At 32.0% G+C, this 24752-nt stretch overlaps 1 protein-coding gene across 1 annotated transcript; it reads left to right on the forward strand.

Moving 5' to 3' along the window:
- The first annotated feature begins 3512 nt into the window (after positions 1 to 3512).
- Positions 3513 to 23322, forward strand: LOC128177903 (uncharacterized). The gene is made up of 11 exons (XM_052844809.1): positions 3513 to 3628; positions 11980 to 12243; positions 13020 to 13109; positions 13259 to 13486; positions 14488 to 14594; positions 14700 to 14829; positions 14947 to 15084; positions 15373 to 15642; positions 19237 to 19332; positions 20164 to 20251; positions 23031 to 23322. The coding sequence occupies exons 1-11, from the start codon at positions 3562 to 3564 to the stop codon at positions 23320 to 23322; spliced, it is 1770 nt and encodes a 589-aa protein (XP_052700769.1). The 5' UTR covers positions 3513 to 3561.
- The last annotated feature ends 1430 nt before the right edge of the window (positions 23323 to 24752 follow it).

The raw sequence follows: 24752 nt of genomic DNA on the forward strand, positions 1-24752 counted from the left end.
CTTTAAATATATGTTACTTTCTGAAGATGATGTGAATTAAAGCTGAACACGACTTGTTTATGGATACTTGCCTGAAAAAAGATATGTTAAAATCACAAATTATACCTTTTGAACAGTAATTTATCACAGTTTTTGACATATTCTTGCAAAGAATCGATTTTATTTTTCTATATTTTAGCTTCTGAATACGCACTATATTTTTTCATCACTGCGTAGCATCCCGTGCTGATGTACCTAAGCCCCGCAAGCCAATCGTATCTACTCGGCCATTTCCGTCACCCAGATAACTGGTTCCCTATACCTCTAACCAGTTTAAATGATTATATTTCTGCTCATAGAGGGCAGTTATTCCTTGCACCGGAAATAGAAGTCTAACGACAATAAAGCGCTGAGCTATGCTTAGCGCTTTAAAAATGAAACAATTGTCGTTTTATTTGCCAAACATGTGTGTGGTTCAAGATTTTTCTAAAGGACATAACCGATTAGAATTGAAAAATGAGTCGTTTAAAACTAATTTTGTCAAATTTTTTAGATTCATTTGGTTATATTTTGGTCCATTTGGGTAAATAGATGCACCAACGCAGCTCTAATTTATATATAATCTATAATCTATATATAATCTATATATGGCTATAAATTCGAAATATTTTCAAAAATTAATGGCTTTAAAACCAGTGGATAAAAAAAAAACAGGTGTTCCATACCACTTTAATATGTTCCTGTTATTGAATTATACAGCCAATTAGTACCAATTACTTTCAATTTTCTTCATTACATGTACTTGTACTCCAACATCATAATCATTAACTAGGACATAGAATATCATCATATACAACGACGTTAACTCACAATTTTCCCCCTTACTGATTATTATTTATATCATAGATTATAGTGAATATTTGTTCTGTTCGGAATGAAATAAAACGGCCACCAAATTCAAAAATCATTGAATTTTCATACTTACAAAGTTACTGGTATTATAGTTTTAACAGGTTTTCCAACGAAAAAATCCAGTTATTAAAATGGTGAAAATGGCGAGCGGGTTGGGTTTGGGGGGGGGGGGGGGTGGGCAGCTGCCAAAAGGGTACCCCCTTTGTACAGTAAACTCCTCCTACAGTTTTCAAGATAGGAAGTTGTTCTTTTGCAGACCAATTGTACATATATCCGAGGGTTGCATATTGCTAGGAATTTGATTTCTGATAATTTAAGAAAAAATACCAGCTTTTGAACTTAGTCATTTTTGGCAAAATATTGCATATGGGTAGTACTCCATTTCACTGGAGACGACGGTATGTAGTGTTTATCAATTCAGGGTTGACATGGCTTATGGATACAGTTCACATAAAAGAAAACCCGGTTTGCTGTCACATTGACAGCTTTTCACTTGTTGTATAATAATTTCAATTGATTCAGATATTAAGTAATTATACTTTATGGCAAAAGTACATTTCCTTAATAAAATATTAATCACTTAATAAGGATAATTGAAATTGTGTACTTACAAAGTTAACTTATCAGTCGAAAAAACGAAGTACATTGGTATACTAATAGATTAGCCAATCAAATAATATGATACAAACTAGAGATAAATGTACATGCTTGAGAAACAAATGCCTATAATTTCAACTTTCTCAAGAGGACAATTAAGACGCTTGTTTTATTATATGTTTCCTTAACATCCTCTAGAACGACACTAAGCATACACTCTTTAGCTCTTGTGAAAACTTCTTGCATTTGTACACGTTTCATTATTTGGGGTTATAAGTGCGCATCGTTAACGATACTAATTTATCTATTTACTTGAGCATCATTTGATCCTAAGTGTATTTTAACCATTAGTGGTTACTACATAAAAGTCTCCCTTAATGATAACAAAGTTCATTAAGAGCGGCTCATGGATCACATCGCTCAAAACTGCTATGCCGTCTTTATGACCAAAGTTGATCCCCCCCACACACACAGAGAGAATTAAGATTACAATTTCAGGTATTCATTTTCTATAAAATGTATTAATCATTTTTTTTTCAATTTATGCATCGAGTTTTTCTTTTTTTATCCTTTCCTCACAGGTAACCACAACCTCTCACCACCCTGCTGTTTATAAAAACAAACTTGAAATTCCATAACAATGGAAGTTATATCTTTGGTTTTGTCAAATGCTTAAACTTTTTCGATGTTCATGTAGGTTTTTTTTAAAGGGTATTCCTATTGCTACAAAAAACTTTGAAACATTATTATCTTTTTCTACATTTTCATGGGTTCATAGTTTGAACAGACTTGAATCTGGGTTTTTATATAATAAACCTTATTATAATCATTATATCCCTAGAAAACAAAGTTTAGGGGTATACAGGAAGCACCTTGTCCGTCCGTCTTTATATGCAATCGTGCCCGGTCCATATCTTTTCATGGAAAAACAGTGGATGTTCTTACTTCACACAAAGAGTGCTTACTTCCGTACGATTTTAACCAATGGTCAATTAGGCAAGCTCAAGGTCACTGGAAAGATAAGTGCAAAATTCGTGTACGGTCTATATCTTTCTTATGGAAAAACATTGGAAGATCTTACTTCAAACAAAGATTGCTTATTACCTAAGAGTTTCATAATTATGAAGCAATATTATTTGAGCAAGTTCAAGGTCACTGGAAAGAAAAGTACAACATTTGTGTCTGGTCTATTATAATTTTTTTTTTTTTTGGGGGGGGGGGGAATCATTGAACGTTCTTACTTAGCACAAAGATTGCTTCTCACCTGAGAGTATGTCGTGACATTGACCCAAGATCATTTGAGCAAGTTCAAGGTCTTTAGAAAGAAAAAGTTTATAATTTGTTTCCAGTCTCTTCATTTCTTATGGACGTTTTACCACACACAAAGATTGCTTATGACCTAAGGGTGTGTCATACACTTGACCCTGGTTCAGGTGTGCAAGCTTTTCATGGAGAATGACCAAAAGCTGAAATCTGACACGAAGATTGCTAGTGACCTGTAATTATGTCCTTACTTTGAGCTTAAATCATTTTTTGCAAGTTCAAGATCACTGTAAGAATAATGGAGCATCCATTACTTTGTAATTCCAAGCAGGAATATCATTTGTGAGCTTGCTCACAGTACCTCTAGCATTTTAATAGTTCATCTTTTGTTTGTCAAGGTTTTTTAATTGCAAACATCTCTCATTTTGTACAAATCATCTTCCCTGAATTTCAATGGTGTCTTTTCTTCAAAACCATTGTCCCAGATTGGTGTGGGTAAAGTAATTATTTCATTGGTCAAGAAAAGAAAGATGGAAACATGTAAAGTTAATGCGACGGACAAAGGACACCTGCTTATTAGCTCTCATACGACCGGCTCATGTGAGCTAATAATAACGATTCATAAGCTGGAAATATTGTTTTAAATATCATCAGGAAGTGGGGAATGTGATATAAAAAGTACGGACGAACAATTATGAACTTTCCAATTAAAAGCCTATTGCATAACTATATATACACTACATAACATAACTATATATGTATATAAACATCTTATATACACGTAAGTACTGCTGTGCCATCCTCCCAAGAATGCACTGGTTTACAATTATATTGGTGGGATCAGTGTATCAAACACCGTCCGTGAGTACTTTTTCTGGTAAGTATGTTTATATAAAATATTCATTTAAAATGTGTTTACTTATTGATTAGAGTTATTTATTTCAATATTCATTAAAATCTATATTGTTGAAATTGCAAAAATACCTAGTATTGGTGGCTTTTGTAAACTGAGTTAATATAAATAAAAGCGATATTTGCTATCAGAATGAGTAGTCCGTGTGTCATGTGCAGGTACTATTCTAGTGTACAGTCTGGCAATATGACTGATAAAGGGAGCTTCTTATCTGTAGACGCTAAAAACCATGTGGTAGTAAATAATAAACAAAAATAAATATATTTTTAATGAAAAACGGAATCTTTCTCATTGACATTATATTGCTTTATGTGAATAACTAGTATTAAATGTAGAAAAACATAATTATGCATGCAAACAAATGTGTGTTTCATTGAGTGTTACAATGGTTCTTTCAAGCAACTTCATACTTGAGTTTATGTTTGAATGCAGTTAAAAAATTTGTCATACTGACCAAAGACAGATAGAATCTGTATCCATTTATTATAAATGTGAAATGAAAATTTAGTATTACATTAGTTTAAATACAATTTAAATGGAATGGAAGATGCAGAAACGTACAGTTATACAAGTAATGCAATTGTATCACCCAGTCTCATATAAAGGTGCAAATCGATACCTCAGATACAAAAACCAAAATCCTTGCTAACTCTGAGAATATGAATTGGAACTCTTTTTTGGTCAAGGAATTTTGTATCAAATATAAATATCTAAAGAAATTTGAACTATTCCCAGAAAATTTAACCATTTTTATTGGCACAAGATGCTAACAAAACGAACAAATACTCAAAATATTAAAATATATTCAAAGATTAAATTCTATTACTAGCCGAAAAAAATTGTTCATTTGTTAATTTCTGGATAAATTCATTAGATTTCTTATATAAAAAATTTAATTCTTAATGCTTAAACACAAAGCAGTTTGTTCTTTTTATACACAGACTAAAATTTTACAAATGTCGGGTATTATATATCTAGTATTCCTTAGAATATTAAGAAGTTAATTTTGTGTGAGTATGATTATCTAAAATATGTTCATTTTCCTTTTTGAATTCTTAAAAAAAACACAACCATGATCGTTAAAGGGCAAATAATTAAATTAAGGATGTAATTAATCATACGAAGGTACTAACTATATGATATTTGTATGCTAAATTTCGATAATTGGGAATAGACTGAAAATAGAACTGCTAAATTCATAACGATCAAGCTAAAGTTTTATATATGCCCGTGTTAGGTACATGTATATAAATGCATTATGAGGAAGGTGATTTCAAACATGTGCAAAATAGATATAATTAGCTTGTATTAAATGAATAAGGATTGATCCTCAACATTCGATCTATAATTCAGTATATTGGGGATATTTCGTTTTTCGAAAAGACTGCAAACAATTTTTCTAAAAAAAAAAAAATTCCCGCACGCATTTAAATCAATTTGCTGACTTTAAAGGCCTTACACATTTAAGTTTTTGCTATGTGGTCTAAGTGTTATGGTAACAGAATGCAGATATGTCAAAATGGCATTTATAAGTTAAATTGAGAAGCCGTTCTCCCTAATAGCAACAATTTTTGTGGCGAAACTCGTTTTATTAAAGCGATTTCATGGTATGAATTTTTTTTTCTTCATTTAATTTGAAATTAAAATGATGCCAATCATGGAATAATAATTAAGAAAAATTGAGAACCATTTGTATGGTAAACCGCTAATAAAAGGAAAATGCAAATATTTTGAGGCATTTTCATAGATCTTATTATAACACTATGATGTTAAACTTCTATAGCAACTAAAATGTTTGTTGCATACGATGATTGGGGCCATCAAAGTCAAGAAAAATAGCGATATTAGGTGGATATTGGGATGGGGGTATCTTTAAACAAATATAATTATGGATAAAACAAGCAAAAAGTTAAATATTTTATCATTACAAGTAGACTGGTTTTACGCTTTTAATTTCTGATGATTTTATTTTCTTGTGGTAAGACTTTAAGCTTCGTAGCCTGATATATGTTTATTTTTTAGAAGCTGAAATATTTTAAAATAATAATAATCTTCAATTTTTAGTAAGCTGATAAGATTTAATTTTTTTCTATCTCAAACCTCAGTGGTACTATGGCAATGGTTAACCTTGGCAACCGATTGGGTTTTTAACATATAGTTGTGTATATAAAGTTTTGATTCTTGCATAGAATTGATGTTATGGTGGAGCACTCGCACTGGAAATAGTTTCATGAATCGGCAGAATCGTGAAAGATACTATGATACAAAAAGAATAAAAGTAAAATAGACAACACATATGCAATTAGGGATTTTTAAATTTTAATCCAGTTAATGTGAATAAAAGCCTTAGACATACCTGACAAACTACTGAATTTTTTCACGTTGTCCTTGGGTTTTTTTTTATCCAGCCTCAAATGAAGCTGTGTGTTGTGGATATCATATCTGTCATACAAATCTTTGCTTGAACATAATGCAATACAACTAAACGAATTTTTATATCAAACAAGAGGCCAATTGGCCTTAACGGTCACCTGAGTAGCATATATCCCATACACAAACTTGTCATAGAGTCTCATATATGCATCTAATTAATTAGGTTTCATACTGGAGTAGAAAAATTATAAATTTGTAATGACGACCACATTTCAAGAAGAACTGTGAAACCTATTATTTTGGTGAAAAACTAAAAGATCTGGTCTACAAAATCATGAATTCAGTTTTCCTTTCAGGTGTGTGGGAGTAAAGAAGATAATTTTTTAACGTTATATGCATCTATACATCCATTTTGACCCTGCCCTAGAGTCAAAACCCATCCTTGAGGGGACATGAAAAATAAAATTTCAGTAGAGGACTTCCTGGTAAACATAATTATTGGTCAGTTTTTTTATACAGATGTGTGAGAATAAAGAAGATTTTTAAACATTATATGCATTAACACTATATTGCCATATTGCCCCCCCCCCCCCTTCATGTCCTGAACCCCTGTCCCAGGGGCCATGAATTTCACAATTTAGGTAAAGGAGATTGTGGATATCGATACCATGTATTCAGTTTTTTGCCCACATTGGTGGGAGTAGAGAAGATTTTTTAAGATTTAAAACATTTTTACTGTATGGCCATATTGGGCCCACCCTAGAGCCTGAACACCTAACAAAGGGGTCATGAATTTCACAATTTTAGTAAAAGCCCTCATGGACATCATAACCATGCATTCAGGTTTTTGCTCACAATTGTGGGAGTAGAGAAGAAGATTTTTTAAGATTTAAAACATTTTTACTATATGGCCATATTGGCCCCACTCTAGAGCTTGAACACCTTACAAAGGGGTCATGAATTTCACAATTTTAGTAGAGGCCCATGGACATCATAACCATGCATTTAGTTTTTAACAAATGTATATGATAGTAGAGAAGAAGATTTTCTAAGATTTAATACATTTTTACTATTGGGTCATATTGGCCCCACCCTAGAGCCTGAACCCCTGACTCAGGGGTCATGAATTTCACAATTTAGGTAGAGGGCTTCATGGACATCATAATCATGCATTTAGTTTTTAAAAAATATATATGGTAGGAGAGAAGAAGATTTTCTAAGATTTAATACATTTTTACTATTTGGCCATATTGGCCCCACCCTAGAGCCTGAAACCCCTGACCCAGGGGCCATAAATTTCACAATTTTGGTAGAGGGCTTCATGGACATCATAACCATCCAACCAGTTTTTTCCTCACATGCGTGGGAGTAGAGAAGAAGATTTTTGAAAATTTGGCTTTTTTTGCATATTTGGCCTCGCCCGTGGCACCCCAGGGGGTGGTAGAGCCATGAATTTCACAATTGAGATTCTTCTTACCATAAAGATGCTTCACACAAAAATGGTAACGATTGGCCTGGTAGTTTTCAAGAAGAAGTTAAAAATGTAAAATTCTTAACGCACGATGCACGACGACGGACGAAGACCAATTGCAATAGGTCACCTGAGTGACTCAGGTGACCTAAAAAAATTATCTGAAAGATAAAGGATAGAGAATGATGAAAATAGACTAAAAAGACTGTTAAGGTGCTTGTATATTACTATACTTCCCTGTTTTATTTTTTGCTACAGTCTAAATACATCTCTCTCTCTCTCTCTCTCTCTCTCTCTCTCTCTCTCTCTCTCTCTCTCTCTCCAAGAACACAAAATTACATTGATGTTAAGAAAGAGCCTTTAAGGTACCGATATTGAGCATAATTAAATAGCATATTTAAACCCATTTAATAACATAATTTAAAAAAGAGGCAAGGAGAATACATCGATCATCTTAACAACAATAGCTATATCTTTGATTACATCAGCTATATAGTATCTAATAGAAAATATGTCTACTATTCAGTAGAGTATATCTTGTTTAGATTTTCATTTTCCAACGTAATCTTGATATCCAAAATGTTCATCCCGTGCCTTTTTCCTGTTGATACATAGTTAATAAAATCACTTTTAGACACTTTATATAAAGTTGGTTGCCTAAAATATCAACATTTGTTATCATATAAGAATCTCTTCACCTCACCTAACCTCTTCGTGCCCGCTCGCGCATAAGGCCGGGATACACGGCCTCCACCTGTCCCTGTCTTTGGCTGCTGCTCTCGCTGACGCCCAGCTATTACATCCCAGCTGTGATCTTTCCTGCTCTATAGTTCTTCTGCGTCATGATTTTTTTGGTCGGCCTACTTTCCCTCTGGATGCCATGTCAGTGCGGTGGTACAAATTCTGTAGTTCTGCATTCTTAGGACATGGCCAATCCAATTCCATTTCCTCATAAGTATGATGTCGCTTACTCGAGTTGTTTTTGTTCTCATGTGAAGTTCTTCATTTGAAATTTTATCTGGCCATCTTACCCTTGGGGTTTTTCTCAGGCATCTATTCTGAAAGGTGTTTATCTTTTTCTTGTCCCGCTCTGTTGTTTACCATGTTTCACTGCTACATAATAAGACTAACAGGACCAGGCTGTTGAATACTAGTAATCTTATTTTAGTTTGAATGGAAAACTTTGACGAGCTCCAGATATTCCTGAGCCTTCCAAATTGTAATTTGGCTTTTCCAATTCTGTCCTCGTCAGCTCCTCCTTTTGTTGTTATTATGTCCCCTAGGTAGGTAAATGTTTCTACATCTTCTAGGTCTTTAAATCTGTGTTAATTCGCATTACTTTGGTCTTCTCTTTATTAATTCTGAGGCCAGCTTGTCTTGCAAATTTATTAAGTTTTTGTGTCTTTTGTTGAATGTCACGAAATGTTGTAGAAAGTAGGGCACTGTCGTCTGCGAAGTTCAAATCTTCAAGTTTTGTAGTGAAGTTCCATCTAATTCCCGTTGGTTCTGTTTCTGTGGTTCTTGTCATTACAAAATCTTTAACCAGCAAGAAAAGAAATCCCGACTTTGTGCAGCCCTGTTTCACTCCTGTTGTTATCCGGAACCAACCAGTTTCTTCACCATCTTCAAGTACTGCAAATTGTAATGTTTCATATAGTAGCTTTACTATCCTGACCATTTTGTCTGGGATGCCATAAAATTCATAATTGACCAAAGGCTTTCTCTATTAATGGAATCAAACGCTTTCTCAAAATCGACATAATTAACAAACAGTGTAGAATTCCACTCTGTATATTCTTTATTATGTTGCGGAGAGTGAATAGTTGTTCTGTTGTACTTCTTCCTCTCCTAAAATCGGCTTGTTCTTCACGAAGTTGTTTTTCCACACTTTCTTGTATCCTTTGTATAACTATTCTGGAGAAAGTCTTGCTTGGTACAAAAAAAAGTGTGATACCTCTGTAATTGTCATATATCGATCTATCACCTTTCTTTGGTATCTTCACAATCAAGCCTTTGTTCCAGATCGATGGTAATGTTTCTTCACTCCAGATATCTTTAAACAGTTTTTCAAGTTCTTTGCTGTTGTCTCTATGTCTGTCTTTAACGTCTCAGTTGTTATACCATCTACTCCTCCAGATTTCCAATTCTTCAGTTACTCTATAGCCCTAATGATTTCCGCTTTCCTTTTGGGCTTGTGTCTATCTCATCTGTAAGTTGTCCTTGGAGTTCCCTTTCCACTTCTAATGGGTGGTCAGGTTGTGGCCGGTTAAGTATTTATACTAACTAACTTTAATATTTATACCTACTATAAGAATCTACCGTATTATTTTTGTAGTAATTATACATAATTTATATTTTGAATTTTTTTCCAAATATATTTTCTCTTTCCAATCTTAATTTTCCTAAACATTTTAAGCAGCCTCTATCCATCTCTTTCTTGACAGTGTCAGCTTATTTATATTTTGACTATACCAGTAAGGAAAAATTCTAACCGTGATATACATGTATTATCTACAGAAACATATAAACATTTACAACATCAAAACGATAAAGAAAAATGTGCCTTCTTTGTGGTTCCACTTTAAAATCAAAACAACTGATGTGCACACAGATATTGATTTAAATGAATTTTCAGAAGTGAAAAGAGAAAATATCATTCAGTATGTGAAAAATTTATCGTTAAAAAGAACAAGGTGTAGATTTTATGGGAAAGGATTGAAGAGTTTAGATATGATTACCACTAACATGCTTTTGACACTTAAAAAAACTAAGTCCATCACTTGAAATTGAGTCTATTACTTCCTCTTTATTGTAAGCAGTAGATAAGGACATATATTGCCTGTTAAGGTTTTTAAATATGACAAATTCACAACTCCATTTAAGTTTCATATATATCATAGAAGTAATTTCAGACTTCATTTAAAGTATTTTCGGGGTGTTTTATTCTTTTTCAAAAACATGATTAGATTTAATATTATTATACTCTTTGTATGTTTACAGTTTCAATTAATGCGTCGACAAAGTCCGTAAGACCAGGAGAAAACGTTCACATTGATTGTACTATTTTTGTCACCCGGAACCAATCAGTTTCTTCACCATCTTCAAGTACTGCAAATTGTAATGTTTCATATAGTAGCTTTACTATCCTGACCATTTTGTCTGGGATGCCATAAAATTCATAACTGACCAAAGGCTTTCTCTATTAATGGAATCAAACGCTTTCTAAAAATCGACATAATTAACAAACAGTGTAGAATTCCACTCTGTACATTGTTTATTATGTTGCGGAGAGTGAATAGTTGTTCTGTTGTACTTCTTCCTCTCCTAAAACCGGCTTGTTCTTCACGAAGTTGTTTTTCCACACTTTCTTGTATCCTTTGTATAACTATTCTGGAGAAAGTCTTGCTTGGTACAAAAAAAAGTGTGATACCTCTGTAATTGTCACATATCGATATATGACCTTTCTTTGGTATCTTCACAATCAAGCCTTCGTTCCAGATCGATGGTATTGTTTCTTCACTCCAGATATCTTTAAATAGTTTTTCAAGTTCTTTGCTGTTGTCTCTATGTCTGTTTTTAACGTCTCAGTTGTTATACCATCTACTCCTCCAGATTTCTAATTCTTCAGTTACTCTATAGCCCTAATGATTTCCGCTTTCCTTTTGGGCTTGTGTCTATCTCATCTGTAAGTTGTCCTTGGAGTTCCCTTTCCACTTCTAATGTGTGGTCAGGTTGTGGCCGGTTTAGTATTTATACTAACTAACTTTAATATTTATACCTACTATAAGAATCTACCGTATTATTTTTGTAGTAATTATACATAATTTATATTTTGAATTTTTTTCCAAATATATTTTCTCTTTCCAATCTTAATTTTCCTAAACATTTTAAGCAGCCTCTATCCATCTCTTTCTTAACAGTGTCAGCTTATTTATATTTTGATTATACCAGTAAGAAAAAATTCTAACCGTGATATACATGTATTATCTACAGAAACATATAAACATTAACAACATCAAAACGATAAAGAAAAATGTGCCTTCTTTGTGGTTCCACTTTAAAATCAAAACAACTGACGTGCACACAGATATTGATTTAAATGAAATTTCAGAAGTGAAAAGAGAAAATATCATTAAGTATGTGAAAAATTTATCGTTAAAAAGAACAAGGTGTAGATTTTATGGGAAAGGATTGAAGAGTTTAGATATGATTACCACTAACATGCTTTTGCCACTTAAAAAAAGTCCATCACTTGAAATTGAGTCTATTACTTCCTCTTTATTGTAAACATAGATAAGGACAGATATTATCTGTTAAGGTTTTTAAATATGACAAATTCACAACTCCATTTAAGTTTCATATATATCACAAAAGTAATTTCAGACTTCATTTAAAGTATTTTCGGGGTGTTTTATTCTTTTTCAAAAACATGATTAGATTTAATAATATTATACTCTTTGTATGTTTACAGTTTCAATTAATGCGTCGACAAAGTCCATAAAACCAGGAGAAAACGTTCACATTGATTGTACTATTTTTGGATTAAGCCCCTTGCAGTATTTAAATTCTCAAGTAACGTTACTTTTGAGACAAAATGATAGCATTAAAACAGCAGTTAGGATATGGACAGATCGATCGCAAAACGTAACTGAGAAGTATGGAGGGACGGTAAACTATTATGTAGATGACGCATGTCAATTGAGGAACAGGATCTTAGTGAGATTCGACATCTTCAGTAAGTTTTTAATCTGGATATCAACTATCCAAAAAGGGGGGGGGGGAGTAAAAACGTTTTAGGTAATAATTAAAGATTGAAATTTTGAAATTATTGTAGGTACTGTAAATAACGCTATGTAAAGCAAACAAAATTAGTAATGGCAATTGCTAATTGGTTTCTTTTGTTCTGTAGTTACATGATCAGAACGATTATAACCGATTAAAATCATTCAGTAATCAGTAAGTTGTATATTTATTTTAGCACTTTCTTTACGTGCATGATTAATTTTACAATCCTCAAAACATTGATATTTTATCAAATTAAATTAGAGATAAAGGCTTGTTACAAAAAAATTGTAATTATAAGTGACTGATTATTGAACCACTTTTAAGTATCTTTATGATTATAGCTAATGTAGTGACTTTCAATGTACATACATGTATTTTGCACCCCACACAATGAGCTTGTCATTTTATTTATGCGTAAAGAAAATGTATTTGTCTGATTCGAACTTGTGGACTGTAAGTTGAAAGACGTACATGTAACAAATAGTTATCGAACTGTAATCTTGAATGAGATTAAACAAGTTCAAAGTGCCTGCTTTAAAATTTTGAACAGTACTATCTGATATCGATCGGAAAGAAATGCGATTAATGTTTTGGTGATTTCGATCTATTTCTAATAATAAAGTGTATATATCTAATATTCATCAATACATTTTTTCACAATATTGTATGCCTTAACAAAGCAAGTCTGCTTATATGAAAATGGGTTGATAACAATCATAATTACAGATGCCAGTACTTCAGATGAGGGAATATATTCATTTTACACGACCCACAACTCGGTCACACAATATGATAGTATCAATCTCTATTCAGGCAGTGAGTATATATCCTAAAACACATACTAGTATTCTGTCTTATTTTGTTATCAATTAATGACCACAAATATCCATTGACAGAATGTGTCAATGACGTAATATATCATTGTTATAAATCGCGTTTCATTTCTTTTCTTTTTGATACTACAGATAAAACAGAGAAGCTTTCAAACTACGTTGTTGTGCGACAAATTGATACTCTAGAGAGCTCTATTCCATATTTTTGTTGTAAATATGGCTTCAGTATCCTTGAGAACGAGTCTTTTGTAAATTTCATTAATCTTCGTCGCAATAAATCCGCATATTTCCCTGTAATTCCAACATTTGGTACTAACAATAATGCCATTGCCATAGTCAAGCCATGGATATCTTATGAAGGTAATGGAATTTACATACTATTTCTTATTGAGAAAAAGACGTTTCTTTGGCCAGAAATAAGGACATATTTTTGTATCAATTTGAAAAAAAAAATTGAAAAACACAGATGACAGTTATTTAATAAAAATTGTGATGTTTAAATGATTAGAGTTATCACAGGTTTTCAAATGTGTGTGATCAAAAAATGAGTTATATTTTTTTCTAAATATCGTCCAAATAACAGTTTTCGGTCAAGGTAAAAGGTAAAGCTTCCTTAATTTTTAAAATACTATGCATTTAAAACGTTGCATTTTCCAGTTGTTCCTTTTGTCTCTTTAATGATTTTGATACAATGTACATTACAATCACTCCGTTTTGTGGTTCCTCGAGTTATTTTTTTATTTGATGGATCGACGAAGAATTGCTATTTTGATATATCACACTAGTATATTGGTTTTACACGAAAAATGAATCATGTATATTTTTGTGTTTTGTAAGAAAACTGTTTTGACTGCAAACAAAATTTTTTTAAGGATGACATTATAAGAATGAAAAGTAATCCGCTGATGATAATGAAAAACCATTTATCGTATGTTAATGAAGCTCGATTGATTAAGTTAGTGGACTGTGAATAATTTTTTAATCATTTGAACAAAATTCTCAAAATTTTACAATAATATTGAGATGTTTATAATTGTGAAAATATGAAAAGTCAAATAACTCTTAGAAATATGAAATACTGTTATAAAAGGACAAAGCAGATACACATTATATAAAACATAAGGAATTATTCAAGCCTAAATTTCCTTTATCAATTTTCCAAACTCTGCCTATTAATGATTTTTGATCCATTTTAACAAAAGTTGAAAAATTATATAAAATGATTAAAAACTAATATCAGTCTTTTTTTTTGTGGTATAATATTTAAAAATAGATTCATCATCGATCAATCAAGTAATATATTGATCTTTCGAGCCACCTTAAGAACGTGTTTTTATTTTCGAATATGGTTTGTTATTAAGGGTGTTACAACCTTACAATAGACAAGTCTTCGGAAATGGACTGTACAAAAATCAGTGTTATAGATTGGACGACGAACAAAAACTCGCTTCCCTTAATTGGGATAAAGGTTCGGTGATTTTTGTTATTTTATTGTTTTACTTCTTCGAAAACTTGTCATGATGTATAACAATGATAACTTTTAAAGGTCATGATTTAATATTGATAATTTTAGAGGAAGAAATATTGTGTTTTACTGGACAAAAGTATTAAGGAAACCTCAAAACGTGTTTCCTATAGCTATTGCCTAGAAGATGAAAACACAGAGTCAGTGAATTATATAGAACTATTTTCCATGATTGAGAGTACGTGCTATTTACAACCTATATGAATCAAAAACGTTCTTGGATTTAATTCATAAACTTGTAATGTGCAATTTTAGTCAATCTTGTTTTTTGATTTTGTAAAATGGTTTCTTTCAGAAAGACCTACATTGCTGGAAGAAATAAATACAAGTTGTATGGCGGCATACACAGTTAAAGAAGCTAATGCAAGTAGGCTCTATGGAATACCATGCTATAATTCTTCGAGGCATTGTGATGCATATTGTTTAGAAAAAGGTATTGTTTGTTTAAAAACAATTTATATGATTAGTTTTAAAAGAACTATTTATTGTTCTTAAAATAGTAAAAATGACCCCCAACTCTGGCAATCGAAGTTATATCCCGAACTCCCGCCCCCTCCAATTTCAGGAATATTTCCTGAATCTGCGCATGCAATATTATATTTTCGGATTGCTAACAATTATAACTACCTTCGTCTGAAATAACTGAACATATCTGTTTAAAATATAATATTTTATATATTTGTCTATAAGCATGAACTAATTTGAAGAAAAAATATTACAGACAGATCAAACGCTACTTACCACGGTAACTTATCTTGGAGTGAGGCTATGGACATATGTATTAGTCTAAACAAATCTCTACCAGGAATTAACTCCGATTTCCTCAGCACCTCAATTGACCAAGAAAACAGATCTGTGTGTCTGGCCGCATACCAAAGCTCATCTATTGTGTTCCAACCAGTCATCAAGCAAATAAACAAAGATGGAAACATAACTGCCCTTCCTTCTAATACCAGTTTAAGCCTTCCTTTCATATGCGGAGCTAACCCAGGTACTAGATCTAATGATTTATGGTTCTTTACTTTGTCATCAATATTCTGGTTTTACATTAATCTATCTGTCCTTTCTTTCAATCCAAAGATGTATGACATATTTTCATGTATATAGACAAAACAGGCATCCATCTGTTGAGAGGGGGAAACTCGTTTTAGAGAAAATGATAAAAAAAAGCATGACTTTGAAACCATTAGTAATAAAGCGTCGAGTTTCAATATTTTTGGTAGTAGAAAAAGATGATTTCGTTTTACATTAATCGGTTAAATCGCTAAATGTATCTATAGTTTGTCCCAAGTTACAAGATTTCTTCATGCCACCTTATTACTGTTTACTCAGGTAAATTAAAAGGAACGGAAACAAGAGTTCTTGAAAATTCTGACATCATTTTAACAAAAGATCTTTAGGTGTCCAAGTAGCGCAATAAAGAATGCATTCGCCTCTCAACGCTGCGACCCAAGTTTGATCCCCTTGACCGATAGTGGTTTCCAGTGATAGGCTATTGTTGTCGCCCGCCGTTTTGACACGTGGGTTTTCTCCGGGCACTCCATTTTCCCCATATATGGAAAACGAATAACTCCATCAAATGTGCTGCATAAATATATTGAGACAGAGAAATGTTGATACGAAAAAAACCTGTGTTGGTGTCGTTGTTAGCTCATCTGAACCGAAGGTTCAAGTGAGCTTTTCTAATTATTTTCCGTCCGTCTGTCTGTTAACTTTTCAATTTAGGACTTCTGGCTAAATGGTTAAAATAAAACGCCAAACCGTTTTTAAAAAGGGGATAATTTAAACAGTGAAAATAGGGTGTGTGGCTTTAAATATCTCTTCTCAAGAATTACTGAACCAGAATATTTATATCAAACTTGTATTATGTACATGTAAATAAAGTGAATTATTGTGATCGGCTTCGGCCGATCACCGTTGTGTCCATATGAGGCGTCCGGCAAATGCTTCCACGTGCGCACACATTCCGCTTGCATAAATACTGTAGAAGCAGAAATATTCGTTGAGTATTTAAGTTCGTTATTTTCGTTGGCAATATAAATCAACGAAATTAAATCCATGACGAATTTTTAACCCTGGTATTGATGAATACAAAAAGATTACGATATGACGAAATTAAATGCCACCGAAATCTTGTTTGGTTTAAAAACAACGAAATTTTGACCCAACGAAAATATATGTTTCTACAGTAGTTCTTATAAAAACTTGAAGTTTAGTTTAGTATTAATATAACATTTTACTCTGTTTTATTTCAATTCATTTACCTTAAGGGATGCAAACATACATAAAATACAGTTCGACCTGTTAATTCAAGAATGCACATTTTGTCTCACGCGTAAGAATTTCGATCGAAAGATTCATTCAGTAATGCAGTTGACCTCGATGAACTGACCTCAATCATAAGAAGATGCTCCATGAACTGACCTCGATCTATTGATGTTGCATAATAATAGCTAGGAAGACGGCTTGATTTATAAACAAGGTTACGTTATAATGCGACCTCAATAGCAAGTTAATGTGGCATTCAATGTTTTTCATTCGCATTAAATTATTTTAATACAACTCTTTCTTTGTATACGTGTTAATGCTCTTTGAAGAGCCTTACTCAGTATTTTGAAGAAGTAGAAGATACATTAACGTTAAAAATATAAAACTAGACAAGGAGATTACGAACGTCTTTCCCCAAATTTATTTCAAAATTAAATTTGTTGACGGCCGGTTTATAATGATGAAATTATTGTGTACAGATTCAAAATATTCTATATTTTGTAAAAAAAAAACAGTACTTTTTAAAATTATTTTACATCAAACTGATCATGATTGTTTCTAGCTATCAAAATATCATTATTGCCGATCATTCCTTTAAAAGGAATAGTTGTTCTAACAAAAATATATAGGAAAATTTCCTTTCAAGGACTACATGTATAATTCTACAATTCGTGATGTGTTACTATAGAAGCATCCTTAGATAATGTAGATTGTAAATTGTTAAAGTCGTCACCCCCGAGCATATATAGGACCCCAAGATGGGTTTAAATATAATATAGAAATATAGAAATATATAGGGAAAATGTTTAAAAAATCTTCTAAAGAACTAAACACCTAAAATCTGTGATATTACAATGCAAGTATTTTAAGATGGTGTAAATTGTAAAATGTTAAAATAGTGACCCCCGGGGCTAATACTGGGGTCCCAAGAGGGGTTCAATGTTTTACATAGAAATATAAAGGGGAAATGTCTTAAAAATTTCTTCTCAAAAACTACAAAGCTACAATTTGTGATATTACGTATACAGTGCAAGCATTCTAAGAGTGTCTGGATTGTAAATTATTTAAATCGTGACCCCGGACTAATATTGAAGCCCAAAGTGCCATATTGAAGCCCCAACTACCATTTGTAATATTTAACTATGAAAACATTTTCAAGCTAGTGTAGATTCTAAAATGTTTTTAAATCATGACCTCCGGGCCTATACTGAGGCCAAAAGAGGGGTTCAAAGTTTATCATAGAAATATAGAGGTTAACTGTGTAAAAATATACTTCTTTTGAACTATAATGCTACAATTTATGGTATTACTATGCAAGCATTCTTAGATACTGTAGATTCTAAATTGTTAAAATCGTGACCCGCGGGTCTATCCTGAGGCCCCAATAAGGGTTAAAAGTTCAATACAGAAAAACGTCTGTTTGCCCGGAACTAATAAAAAAAAATAGGGACAAGTTAATTTCCCTAGGCATTTGTTTTACTAAAAATACATTCAATACATCAGAGTTTTACAATGTTCTTAGAGAGTTCATAATTATACATTTCAAAATACAATGATAAAAGATATATTGTTCTGGTGAGCTATGAGGCCCAATGACCTCGTGTTATTTGCAACCGTTAGAAATATTGAATAAATAATGGATAAAAACGATCGGACGTATTTGTAATTAACAAGCTCAAATAAGATTATTCCGATAAGTAAATGGTTAATTTGTTAAAACAAAAGAAGGTGATTACTATTATATTAAAGGAGCAATATAAAGCATTAATAAGACTTAAACTTTAAATGCTTTTGAGAATTTTGTCAGAATCATTACGGATACATGTACCTGCACAAATTCCATCATTGATATGTAAAATTGTGTGACATTTTCTATTCTTAAAGAAACAAAAAGAATGAGATAGATCAATATTTAATTTAAACAAAATATATATGGATATCAATAATAAAACAGAAAGAAACAAAAAGAATGAGATAGATCAATATTTAATTTAAACAAAATATATATGGATATCAATAATAAAACAGAAAGATATCTTTAGTATATTTGAAAATATATGAATAAAAATAATAAAAGTAGAACAAATAAATATGTCTAAGTTTTAAATGGTACATACACAGAGAAAAAAAACAAAGAAACATGCTTATCTCTTATCAAAGTCAAATGTTTCTTACGTTCAAATAAAGGATATTAAGATATTTTTGCAGATATGTTTATACTTGTACCTAATTGGGGAAGGAATCATACATGTATACCTTCATTGTATATACACCGTATATACTTTAAGATTGAAATACGAAAACTATATTAACACAGATACAGAAAAGCCAGACTATTGTGTTGGCACTACACGGGCTGTTAAAACGGACGCAACTGTGTTTACAACGTCTAAATGTTCTAAGGTGTCAACAGGTATGTAAAAAGACTTAATCACATGTTTAGCTCCTTGTACGTGATATAAATTGTTGATATTCAACTGTGTATTCTTACCCAACGTGACGTCAGAGTGAAAAATTACGTAGGTTTAAGCGGTTGATTGAATAAAATAAGTTAAAAAAGTTAAAAAAAAAAAACCCACAGAAACACAATTCATTTGAAAAGTGTGGAGTTATACATGTTAAGCATTTAATGCTATATTCTTATGAATTGATGAAAATGTGTTCAAAATGAAATGTTTGTCTGTGAATCTTCAAGGAACTTTTTTTTACATGCTTAAAGTTGTTGACGTTTAGAAGTAAATTGTGTTGTGCGGCTCACAGTTATAATTCCTTCAGAATAGATTGAGGTTAAACAAAAGATATGGTGAAACATGTGATAAAAAAGAATCTCTCCAGAATTGCGATGGTATATTATTTTATCCAACTCGTTGTGTATTTTCTATCCCCTCCCAAAGCCTCAGTGATAAAAATACACAACTCGTCGGATAAAAATCATATATCATCACAAATCATTGGAGATCCTATGTAAATCTAACTGTTGTTTGGTATTTTTTTGTAATTTTCACCATACGTTCTGTATCAATATTATAAAGACCAAGTTCTTTATGTTTTCAACTTGTGTTACTGTTGAATTATGAATGTAATCATATTTTGCTTCTTAGTTTACAAAATTTAGTTATTAGAGCTCATATTTGAATCTGAACTCTAATAACTATATTTTGTAGAATAAGAAGCAAAAGTTCTCGAGAAATATATTTGTGCATGCTATAAGTAGCAGGATTGCATGTAATTCGTTTCTTTGTAGATAATGACTCTAAACTGATCATGATAATACCGATGACTGTTCTTGGATTCCTGCTTATGGTCGTTGCAGTTGTTTGGGTCATCCACAGGTCAGAAAAGTTTTTACATCTAAATGTTCCCGACAAATTGATGTGGGATTTTGGTGTAGGAGGGAGTTTTTTAGCCTGTTATAGTTTTATGATATAAAATATTGATATTAGAGTTTAGAATATACCAAAGGTAAATCAACAAAGTAAATCAACCACACTGTGTGTTTTATTGATGTTACTATCTCCCAAGACAATAATAATCTGACTAGAGTATTAAACAAGAGTTTTCACCAAAAAAGAAAACATTTAAAACTCGCAGCATGTTTTTTTAATTCACTTGGTACAAGGCGTATGTACGGGATATTACCAGCAATATCGGAGAAATGAAACATTGCCCGTGTACGATATTTCAACAAAAACAATAACCATGCTTGGAAAGATATTTTAATCTAGATAAATTAAAACCAAAATAATTTACAAAGCAATAAAAAGAGTTTAGATCTTCCTTATCTGCTCGAAAATGTTCAATAGTGACTTCCTGACAATCTCATTTTCATAACTACACGTGAACGTTTAATGACACACGAGACCCTCTTCAATTTTATTCAACTTTCCTTGATATATTATTTCTCCTTGATTAACATTGAAACCTGTTAAATCTCGGGGTACATTACCAAGGCTCTCTAGAATATTTAAAAGTTTCCTTAAAATAGCAAGCACAATGCATTTGAATGCTTATAAATAGTCATATTACAATATTTTCAATCGAATACTTTATATCTGAATAAGAAAGGTATCATATCACATAAGATATAATTATGGAATTACTTTGTGGAAATCTTCCAATTGTGGAGATGGGAAAAAAAGGGAGGGGGTGGAAGATGGGTCACGTCTGACCTTAAAAATAAGTCAATGTTTAATAATTTTACATTACAATTTACTCTTTTACTGACGCTTCCAAAAGCATATACCGCTTTATCTTGTTATAGGAAGGAGTTCTACAAACAACTGTGAAAATAATTATGACAATATTGCCATACAGTAGTTAGTATTGGCATTAATAATATGTCTATATATGTACATGTACTTTGTTTTAAATGTCATTATTTGAATGAATAAGCATGTAATTTGCTATATAGAACGTATATTTTATCATAAAAGTAATTTACTGAACACATGAATGATATAGATTCAATGTTGTGAAAATTATGCCATTTATGCAACAGGAATTCTACTCCCGATCCACATAAATTTGAGTATAATTAAATTAGCAAAAGTAAGGAGTTATCATTTTTGAGCAGATTGACACATGACTAGATTAAAAAACAAGATTCTTGATTCTTGCCTTCTATTTCGAAATGTTTAAATATGAAACTTTTAAAAAGTGTTGTAAAACTCATATATTCCAAGATTTGACAATGCTTTAAACAATACATTGAAAGAAGCCTACTTTTTGTGCATCATATTCAAAGATCTAAGATGCATCAACTGGCTAATCGTATTATCCTAGACCTCAAAGTAATAACAAAAGATAACAAAATGTTAAATGAACATAATTTTAAACCGTGACAGGTCACTGTGACCTTGATGTAAAAATATGATGATATGACGTACGATGCTTATACCTGGTAAATAACTAGAGGTAGCATTGTATTTCTTGAGCAGATTTTTTATACATTTTTCCTGTATACCAGTACTTCTATGTTGAACTTTGAACCCAGTTTATATTGGTCCAGACTCAATGTTGTAACAATTCAGAATCTACTAGTACATTATTTTAGGATGCTTGCATAATAATTTTATAAATTTTATTCATCCATTTTCCCTATTAATTTGAATTTTAAATTTGAACACTACTGTCTCAACAGTGCTAGTATTAACCTGGGAGTCACGGTTTTATCAAATTAGAATCTACACTATTTAAGGATGATTGCATAGTAATTTAACAATCTGTAGCATTGTAATTCTTGGGAAGATGTATACATACATATTTTCATAATATTTATATGTTAACTTTGAACCCTTCTTAGGGCCCCAGTATTAGTCTGACTGTCACGGTTTTAACAATTTAGAATGTACACTATCTGAGAATGAATGCATAATATATTAGAAATTGTATTGTACTTCTTGAGAAGAGTTTTGAAAATTGTCCTTTTATATTTCTAGGTAACACTTTTAACTCCTTTTTGGGCCCCGTAATTGGTCTGAGGGTAAAGTATTTTAAAAATTGTAGTATTGTCGTTCTTAGGAAGAAGATGTTTAGATATTATCCCTATACATATTCCCTTGTAAAACTTTGACACCCCCTCCCCGTCCCCACTATTGGTCCAGGAACCACGGGTTCAGCAATTTAGATTCTTAACTATCTGAGGAGGCTAGTATAGTAATATCACAAATTGTAGCATTATAGTTCACTGGAAGGATATTTTTTTTAAATTTTAAGTTTAGTTAATTTTGTCCAGTGGTTTTAGAAAAGTCAAAAAAAAAATGTGGAAAATTTAAAGACTGACGGACAGACAGACGAACGAGACCATTTCAACCCTCCCTTTTACTGAATCTTTGATGTAGTAAACATTAAAAAAAGTTATATTAAGTTAATGTGAATTTGATATGTAATTATATCTTTAACCTTTTTTTATGGTATAGCTACATATTAAAGTTTCATGTTGCTTTTAGATCAGAGTTAAAAACTGCTCAGGCGAGCAACTTTTAGCTAATTACTTTTTGTATCAAAAGGGATGTAGTACAAAGTTTTAATTAATTATTTCAGAGTTAGTAGAAAATGTGGATCTCGAAATGTGAGCGTTATTAATAATGAATACATCTATTCATATCCCAGTGAAACACAAGAAGTAGCAACAACAATCATTAGAAGAGGACTGGATAACAATTTCATTAACCAAACGGAAGCTTATTCGGATCTTCGTAATGAAACGCATTTCAGCAATGAATACACACTGACTGATGAAAACGATGAGTATGATGTCTTAAGGAGCAAACGGGAAAATCACGATATTTCACCTGATGCTAACATTTATGACCGGGCAAATAACTTAGTCAGTGGAATTTATGACAGCACTTTGAGGAGAATAGAAAACAAGGGGAGTGAAACATTTTTAAAAAACACATGAACATAAATATTCAGTCTTCCCATAAACTAGAGTTATCGTTACTGAAAGAGTTATCTGCCCCTTACAGCAGGTATTCTTTACTTCCGGGTATTCAAAGATGAGTAAACAGTGCGGGAGTTTACAAATACATGTACGACTTTTCTTCCGACCAAAAAAATTTGATAATGTTTGAAAACAGAAAACACCAACAGTAATTAAAATTAAAAAAAAATTAAAATCAGCATATTATAAAAATACGTTTGATTACAATCAAAAACATTTATAATGTGATGTACATATTTTTTATCAATCGGAAAACATTGCGAATGAAAGACAATTTGATTTTTAGTTATCGAACAATTACTTATTTTGTCGATTTTAGAGCTAACAGCTAATAGAGCTAACGGATGGATGGAGGTAATAGTGATATCTCTGTAAAACAACTTCACCTGATATGCAGAAATGAAAGATGTTATGAATATTAGAAAGGGTTGGAATTGAAAATCGAGTTTTTTCTAGAAATCAAATAAAGAAATATAAATTCCTAATAAACTGTCCTTATTTTTTCTCTGAGGACAATGCTAATATATACGCATAGGTGTAATTCTGATTAAATTCAGATAAACATGTACGAGACCCCAACTTAAGTAATAACGGGCTTGGATTTTGGGAATTTGTGAACTGATTGATTTTTATTTTTTAATGTTTTTCGTCATGATTTTAGGTCGGTCTGCTCCCCCTCTCAAGCATACACTTTTTCAATGTACAAAGTTTGCGTAAGCCTGTTGAGATGTATTCGTTCAAAATGCCATGCATTCATGAAACATTTATAGACGCAGTAAGTATTGGTATTTAACCAGGCACCGACGGTCATCAGTTCAGGCAGCTGTATCTGCCACGTACGATGTTTAATCATTTACCACAGTGGCCTTTATATAGTATTGAGTTGTACTTTATATATACGTGCCATCTGTAAGATCATAGCAAACAAATGATAGTAAAGTGTGAGAAAATATTAAAGCTGATTTTAAGAAGAAATGCACAAGAGCAAAATTAATATCAATTAGCCATACACATGAAAACCATGTTTTGGAATGAACTATCAATATGAATATAAACGTGAATGTTGTCGATCAACATTTTTTGGATGACCCTCCCCCTCCCCCTCCCCCCCCCCCCCCCCCGCACTTTAAAAAACGATGCTACAATTAAACGCGCTATTCAAATTTGCATTATTACATCATCCTTTAATTGCACAATTGTCTTTTTACATTGACAATTTACACCAATAACCGATTAAACAAGACAAAAAACGTTTATTATAACCATTTTTTATACTGGTAAAATAGCGTTTACCTGCTCTAATGGAGAGATAACTCGTGTTACGAACGATAACTCCAGGTTATGAAAATCCCGAATAGATTCTACAGTTGTAAATATTGTGTAGATAG

This window comes from Crassostrea angulata, chromosome 1 (genome assembly GCF_025612915.1).
Source record: "Crassostrea angulata isolate pt1a10 chromosome 1, ASM2561291v2, whole genome shotgun sequence".
Lineage (NCBI taxonomy): Eukaryota > Metazoa > Mollusca > Bivalvia > Ostreida > Ostreidae > Magallana > Magallana angulata.

Coding starts and splice junctions, on each gene's coding strand:
- LOC128177903 (XM_052844809.1), top strand. CDS start 3,562: ATGCACTGGTTTACAATTATATTGGTGGGATCAGTGTATCAAACACCG. Junction 15,085..15,372: donor TGCATATTGTTTAGAAAAAG/GTATTGTTTGTT, acceptor AAAATATTACAG/ACAGATCAAACGCTACTTAC. Junction 15,643..19,236: donor CATATGCGGAGCTAACCCAG/GTACTAGATCTA, acceptor ATATTAACACAG/ATACAGAAAAGCCAGACTAT.